Raw genomic sequence first — 8359 nt, forward strand, 5'->3', positions numbered from 1 at the left:
ACTCTATGTTTATTCACACGCACCATGATTTGAAAAGAAACAAACAGTAAAAATACTTAAACTTGTAGAAAAAAATTTAATACACGAACGGGTCACAATCCTCTCCAATTAGTGCGAAAAATTACTAAGTAAAAATTTATGCAAACATATATAGAGAAAGAGAGAACGCACTAGCTGAGAGGAGTTTTTTAAAAATTATATACAGGGAGGCTCGAAACCCCAGCACTTGTGGCAGCCTGCATTGTTTAAACTAAATTAGTATCTTGGGTTCAATAACCATGAAGCAATTTCCTGATAGTTGGAACAAGAAGGAGGCCTATGGGGCAAAGTCGGACCAATCAAGGACATATGATGGAAGAATGATAGAAGTTTTTGTTGACTGGTTCCCCCGCAAGAGAGAGGCCATGGAGAGAGTGGTCCCCAAACCAGATCAGCCGCCGACAGCTGTTTTTCGTGCGCCCTTCGGCACTGTGTTTTTCTGGCATGCGTTGCCGGCCATCAATGGCCTTTTGTGTTCTCCTTCCTTCTCTGTGTGTGTATATATGTGTAGGGTGAAACAGAGAGAGTAGTAAAGGACATAGAGAGACCAGAGTGCTTGAGAGAGAGAGTTCATGTTTGTACTCCATTATTTGCGGTTGAGTGAAAAAAATAGTGTGTCTCGCCATAGAGCGGGCATTTGGCCAAACCATGTTACAAATCTTGGTATGGGTTGCATGAGCCCCAAGATGCAGCCAGGAGTAATTCTTTGCGGTCAGAAATAATTCTTTGTGGTCAGGTCTAATTTTTCGCGGCCATGAATAATTATTTGCGACCACGAGTAAAACTTTGTGGCCAGCAGTAAAACTTTGTGGCCAAGTGCAATTTTTTGTTGACGGGTTCCCCCGCAAGAGAGAGGCCATGGAGAGAGTGGTCCCCAAGCTAGATCAGCTGCCGACAGCTGCTTTTCGTGCGCCCTTCGATGCTGTGTTTTTCTTGCATGGGTTGCCGGCCATCAATGGCCTTTTGTGTTTTTCTTCCTTCTCTGTGCGTTGAAATTTTGAAGTGTCATTTAGAAAGAATCCTATACGGTACGTTTCACAGGCATACTTGGAGAGAATTTTCAATATCATATTGTACTATAAACTGCTTAAATTTACATATTTAATTATGCAAACAAGGCAACATCAGGCATGTAACTCCTCGTGCTAGCTGAAAAAGATATCCTTTTGGTGGTAAAGTTATCGTAACTGAAACTGAAAAGGATATGTAGTAAAGAATCTAGCACTTCAATATTAAAACTAAGAAGGTTGATGCTGAAATTGGTGGCTTGCCAATCTTTCCGATCTTTTCAATTATGCCCCTCAATTGGAGAGCCTTTGGTTATGCCATTCGGGGTAATTTCATCTTTCCGGTTATAATGTGCTAATATCGTGCACGCGTTTAGATATTTGGTTTCTCTCTTTGTCTCTTAAAGCGTAGATGGTTCTAGATGATCTCAAGAGCTGTTGGGGGTTTCTTGGCGGTCGAACTTCTGATCAGAAATCTTTAATGCCAAGGTCTGAGTTAATAGATTTTGTTAATGTGTTTTGTTACTTGAATATTAGACATTGATAAATTAGTTATGTTTTATATCTTAATTTCTAATTTAAGCTACCATTCATTATCGTGCAGGTATTTGTTCGAAAACTATCTCCGGTTCTTGATAATTTAAGCTTGGATGAGATTTCAATCAGAATGGACAACTGAACCTGGACCATTCGTTCTTAAAAACAAAGCATAATTAAAAAATGGACATTGGAGGGTTGTCTGAAGATTAGAAAAAAAAGAAAAATGATAGAGGTACAGAAATTTTGGGACCGAATCCGGACCGACGGCGGCCGGCGAGCCATCTCCGGCCACCGGACGGCCGATCCGAGCCGTCCAAAAATTCTAAAAAAAAAAACCGAGGGGCCCCACGCGGGAATCAACGTCATCCGAGGTGTGTAGGGTGCTTGATCGGAGCACCCCTTTTCGTATGTGTATATCCGTCCAAAAATTCTAAAAAAAAAAACCGAGGGGCCCCACGCGGGAATCAACGTCATCCGAGGTGTGTAGGGTGCTTGATCGGAGCACCCCTTTTCGTATGTGTATATGTATACATATACACATACGAAAAGGGGTGCTCCGATCAAGCACCCTACACACCTCGGATGACGTTGATTCCCGCGTGGGGCCCCTCGGTTTTTTTTTTTAGAATTTTTGGACGGCTCGGATCGGCCGTCCGGTGGCCGGAGATGGCTCGCCGGCCGCCGTCGGTCCGGATTCGGTCCCAAAATTTCTGTACCTGTAGTGTTACTCGAAAAAAAATGGTGTGCATATAGAAGCTCCTCATGTTTATTTAGTCGACGAATTTGCTCCGCACACTATTTTTGACAGGTCATCTAGAGTCTAGACAATGAAGCAGCGATTGGAGGTTTCTGGCCCAGTTTGAAATAGACCATTTCAATGATTCCATCAAGGCAATTGCTTCTGTCTTTGTTACGTGTGCTTTAGTAATCTTTCCGGAATTGTTTACGGGGCTATTAAGTTGAGTCGGGTATATGTCCCTCTATATTTTTCAGCATATTGTATCTCTGTATTTCGATCCTCGGATCTTCTTTTATACCAATGACAACGATCTTCTTTAAAAAAAGATTCCATCTAGGCCCAGTTTGATGGCCTAAATATTGCCCCATTTGGCATTTACTTAATAATCGGTCCAAGAGATGACCAACGTTACATATTGTCTTGTTGCGTTCTTATGAACTTAACTTAAATTTGAAAATTTTGTTCTTGTTTGAATTTTTTTTGCATTTGTTAGTTTTGTACCAAATTTTTGTGGGTTATTGATTCGTCTCGAAAAGAGGAATCGGAAAAGTAAAAAAATTTCACTTTTACCCAAGTATTTTGAAAAAAAACTACTTTTATAGCAAAATGTCACTAATGTAACTTTTTGCGCTAAAAAGTAGTTATTTCTTAAAATACTTGAGTAAAAGTGAAATTTTTTTTTTTCCGATTCGTCTCGTTGAGACAAATCAATAGCCGACAAAAGTTTGGTGTAAAACTAACAAATGTGAAAAAAAATTCAAATAAAAACAAAATTCTCGTATTTAAGTTATGTTCATAAGAATGCTGTGAAGAAAATTAATGACAAGTCATGAAACAAGTTAATTAACGAGACAATCTTAAAGAGGGTGCCCGTCGATAATCTGAGTGTGCTAGTTCTGTATTAATTGTTAGATCCAAGTCACGTATAATCTTCCACTCTGATCGATCGATTCTTGGTTTAGCTCGCTCAAAGTTTCTGTTCTTAATTCGATCTTCATCTCACAAATGTTTACAGTTGAGATGTTATCGGAAAAGCTCTGTGTAGCATTTCTGCTCTCTTATTGGCGGTTGGATTCATGTGTTTTATTGTAAACTCACAATTGATGTGTAGTGGTGAATGCCCCTAGAGCATTGCTATAGGAGCATGAAGTAACTTATTATATCTAAAAGCATCCACAGCACCACATCTCATTCTCTAAATCTCATGGCCGGTATAAAAGAATTGGGGGATGGTATTGTGCAGTGGTCAAAACAAACTCTTAATTACCTAAAATACTCTTAACAATTTATCCTTACTACAGTGCCCCTTAAAAAATAAGAAGATATTAGTCACTCCCTAACTCTTATTTTATAAATTTTTGTCTCTTTCATTACTCTCAACCACTGCTTTGAAAAAAAATTAGAAAATATATTTAAATAAAAAACATTTTAGTAGAATGGAGGTATAATCAAGAACGGAACCAAGATTTTACCCTAGCAGTAGCGAAATGTATATTAAAAAAATAAAAAAATGCATTATAATATTAATAGTCATCGGCTCTAGAAAAAATTAAATAGCATAATAAAAACTATAGTAAATGATGTTTTTCATTTGTACATGGAGTATGAAAAAAGACTAATTTTAATTTTGGGCATCAATAATGCAACTCCAACAACAACAACAGCAGCAAAACCCATGTAGTCCTCAATCATTGAAGGTATGAGCGGGAGAGGATTGGAGACAGATCTAACTTTTGGCAATATGTACAAAGTGGCTAATCTAATAATATCACTTAAACAGTAGCCCCCTATACGTGTTTTGCTACGGAACCATGCCTCAAAATCAAAGCCAAATGACATTAGAGAGGACAGGCCTAGAGACTCAATTTAATCGGAAAAGATATAGGTACCGACGGATTTCCCACCGAAATCGTACCGACGGCCTCGCTGGGCCGTCTCCGGCCACTGGACAGCCGATCCGAACCGTCCAATAATTCTAAAAAAAAACCCCGAGGGATTACATATATACACGAAAAAAAAATCGAGTGCTTGATCCAACACCCTACACACATCGGATGCTGTTGTTTCTCGCGTAAGGCCCCTCGGTTTTTTTTTTTTAGAATTATTGGACGGTTCGGATCGGCCGTCCGGTGGCCGGAGACGGCCCGGCGAGGCCGTCGGTACGATTTCGGTGGGAAATCCGTCGGTACGGATAGCAGCACTCCAATTTAATTTATGTGCACATTACCATGCTTCCTTCATTGATAATCCAGAACATCAATATGCACAAAGATAATGCCACTCTCCAAATTTATAATATCACTTTCCAGATCCCTATGATATCCCAAATTGATAATCGCACTCCTTTTTGGGAGTGACATTATAAATTTGGGGAGTGATATTATAATTAAATTCCTTTGATTTTTTAGGTTAAATTATTTTAGGGTTAGAATTAATGTGCAGTTTTTTTTTCTTAATTACACATCATCATTTATTTTATTTCACTTTGGCCCATTGAATTTAGTCTTAAAATACTTTTTTTGATCTCCTTTCTTGAAAAAAAAAATAGAAGATTTATGACTAGTATATAACAACAAAAAAAGAAAAAAATCTAATAGTGGCGAGACTATATAAATTGAGAATAATTTTTTTTTCCACATATAATAATTGCGTTTTCTAAATTTTTTGTCGTCACGACCGCCGTCATTAGACCCTCTAGTCTCATCCTTGGGTATAATGCAAAGGCCAGTGTTGTAAACATTTAAAAACTAAGTAGTTAAACTACGGACACCAATGACTTCTAATAAGTGTACAATTTGGGAGAAATTTTTGGGTGCCGAGCGGGTACCACGTGACAGTACTACGTTCGCATTCTAATCGTCTAAATATGTTTTGGATGACCCAAATTTATATACCCTCTCTCTACCCTCACCCGACTACTCTCTTTAAAATTCGAACCGTTCAAAACATAGAAAACATTCAAAACAAGTTTGAACGGTTGGGATCGGAGTACAACGTGCTCGGCACCCAAAAATTCCCCAGAATTAGACAAACTGAGATGGCCGGCTCTAATAAAGCATGGGCCACTCTTACATTCTCTCTCCGATAAATATTACTCCGTACATCCATACCCATATACGGTACAACAACAAAATTAGGCCTCCGCGGCCTTTTCTCCAATTTTCTGAATTCTAATATATACAACCCTGCCGTGTTGCTCAGAGATCAACTTGTTAGCTAGAAAATGGACTCTGAAACACCAAAACCTCACGCAGTTATTGTCCCATTTCCAGCGCAAGGCCATGTCTCCCCCATGATGCAACTATCCAAGCTCCTCCACTCCAGAGGCTTCCACGTCACCTTCGTCAACTCCGAGTTCAACCACAGACGTCTGATCAGGTCTCGAGGACCGGAGTCGGTCAAGGGACTGACCAACTTCCGCTTCGAGACCATCCCGGACGGGCTCCCGCCGTCCGACCGGGACGCGACGCAGGAGGTGCCGCCGCTGTGCGACTCGACCCGGAAGAACTGTCTTGTTCCGTTTGTGGAGCTGTTGCACAGGCTGAATTCGACGCCGGGGGTGCCTCCGGTTACGTGCGTGGTTTCCGATGGGACTATGAGCTTTGGTATTGAAGCAGCCAAAGAGGTTGGAGTTCCAGAGGTTCAGTTCTGGACTGCTTCGGCTTGTTCGCTCATGGGGTACCTCCATTTTCGAGAGCTCATTAAAAGAGGCATTTTCCCATTGAAAGGTACACATATGTGTTTTGGTTCCAATTATTTATCAGTATGTGTTTGTATTTTCTAAACGTAAACAGGTTATTTATGCAATTTTTCTAAACTTTAGTTCCAATTCTTTATTTATACAGAAGATGAAAAGAATTCAAAAAGTAAAAAGTTTTGACAAAGACTTAAAAACAAGTTCGGTAGAAAAGAAATACGTGAGTGAAAACAGTTTTTTATTTTATTTTAATAGTTTATTGTACATGTACTCTTTTAGACTTTTCTCGTAGAAAAGAATCATAATAAAAAAACAAAACATAGATTAAAATTCTACTCCTATATCGTTTCTATTCATTTCAATGACAGAAGCCCCAAAAAATTGAACAAAAACTAAAAAATGCTACTAGAAAGCAGATAAGTAAAAAGAAAGGTATAACTTTTAAGCTTTTTTTTGTCTGTGTCAGTTTAATTTGGTGATATATTTTTGAGATAAAAATGCTTATAGGTTTGCATATTTTACATCTTTAGTCAATTTTTTTAAACATTTTTTGACCTTTTGAATAGAAGTATGCTATATAGTATATAAATCAAAAAAAGTAGAAAATTTGATTAAAATATCACTAAAAACGAAAAAACACGAATGATGAAACAATCAAAAATTTTGAAGTGAATATTTCTAAGATGGGAACCAAATTAACAATTCGTGTTTCACTTTTATACACAGGCGCTCTATTATGTATATGATATTACTAGTCACTTCATGTTAAAAGTAAAGCGCATGCGTACAAAAATGGAGCGTCAAAATCAGCATCCACCCATGTTTTATTTTAACAATGCTCTCTTTGCTCTCAATTTTATTGACATCAAGATTTTCCTAAGAACTCAAATTCAACTTCGACGTTTACAGATGAGAACTTCATGAGCGATGGTACTCTTGATGCTCCCATTGATTGGATACCGGGCATGAGGAACATACAACTCAAGGACCTCCCGAGCTTTCTGAGAACCACCGACCCCAATGATATCATGTTTGATTTCCTGGGAGAGGAAGCACAAAATTGCTTGAATTCTCCGGCGATAATCTTCAACACCTTCGATGAATTCGAACAGGAAGTGTTAGAGGCAATCTCTTTAAGATTTCCCAACATTTACACCGTCGGACCACTTAGCTTGCTGTGCAAGCAAGTGAGTGATAGCCAAGTCAATTCACTGAATTCAAGTCTATGGAAAGAGGACCCAAAATGTATTGAATGGCTAGACCAAAAGGAGCCTAACTCAGTTGTGTATGTGAATTATGGAAGTATCACAGTGATGAGCGGGGAACACTTGAAGGAATTTGCATGGGGGCTTGCAAACAGCAACCACCCATTTTTGTGGGTTGTTAGGCCTGATGTTGTCATGGGTGATTCAGCAAAACTGCCTGAAGATTTCTTAGAGAAGACCAAGGATAGAGGATTGCTAGTGAGTTGGTGCGCTCAAGAACAAGTGCTGGGTCACCCGTCCGTGGGGGCATTCCTGATGCACTGTGGGTGGAATTCCATGACAGAAGCAGTGTGCGGAGGCGTGCCGGTGATTTGCTGGCCTTTCTTCGCAGATCAACAAACGAATTGTCGATATGCATGCACGCACTGGGGCATGGGAGTAGAGGTGAATTACGATGTGAAGCGCGACGAGGTTGAAGCTCTTGTTAGGGAAATGATGGAAGGGGAAGGGGGGAAGAAAATGAGAAGCAAAGCCAAGGAGTGGAAGAAGAAAGCAGAAGAAGCTGTAGACGTTGGGGGATCATCTTACAATAACTTTGATAGGTTCATAAAGGAAGCTCTCCTACATAAAGAGTAAATCAGATAATAATTGGAGAAAGTGCTGCAGTCCAAGAAAAATCATCCCACAAAAACTGCCCGAAATTCAATGAGTCCATCCATTAATTGTGATTTGTGGGCACTTTCTCAATCTGTTAAGTATCTTGAAACGTAGTTTTCCGTACTATTACTCCATATTGTCTACATATGTGTATGTAAAAGGAGTTGTATATGGTACTTGGCACCAATCAAAGGCGATCTCCGTACTATTACTCCATATTGTCTACATATGTGTATGTAAAAGGAGTTGTATATGGTACTTGGCACCAATCAAAGGCGATCCTCACCGTCGAAAGAAAGATGTGATTTTAAATGACTGGAGTACATGAGTTTTCACGAAATAATAAAACTGCCAAAGAAAATAATTTAAAGTACAGCACCCACTTCTTTCATGGTTCGACCAATAAAGTCGAGTGCGATTTTGTTCACCCACCTAAAAAGTGGTTGAACATTACTTATTGAATTCTTGAAAACTG

At 39.2% G+C, this 8359-nt stretch overlaps 1 protein-coding gene across 1 annotated transcript; it reads left to right on the top strand.

Moving 5' to 3' along the window:
* Positions 1-5472: 5472 nt before the first annotated feature.
* On the top strand, positions 5473-8004 carry LOC131298223 (linamarin synthase 2-like). The gene is made up of 2 exons (XM_058323576.1): positions 5473-6053; positions 6932-8004. The coding sequence occupies exons 1-2, from the start codon at positions 5549-5551 to the stop codon at positions 7861-7863; spliced, it is 1437 nt and encodes a 478-aa protein (XP_058179559.1). The 5' UTR covers positions 5473-5548; the 3' UTR covers positions 7864-8004.
* Positions 8005-8359: the final 355 nt, after the last annotated feature.

This window comes from Rhododendron vialii, chromosome 8a (assembly GCF_030253575.1).
Source record: "Rhododendron vialii isolate Sample 1 chromosome 8a, ASM3025357v1".
Taxonomy (NCBI): domain Eukaryota; kingdom Viridiplantae; phylum Streptophyta; class Magnoliopsida; order Ericales; family Ericaceae; genus Rhododendron; species Rhododendron vialii.

Coding starts and splice junctions, on each gene's coding strand:
- LOC131298223 (XM_058323576.1), top strand. CDS start 5,549: ATGGACTCTGAAACACCAAAACCTCACGCAGTTATTGTCCCATTTCCA. Junction 6,054..6,931: donor AGGCATTTTCCCATTGAAAG/GTACACATATGT, acceptor CGACGTTTACAG/ATGAGAACTTCATGAGCGAT.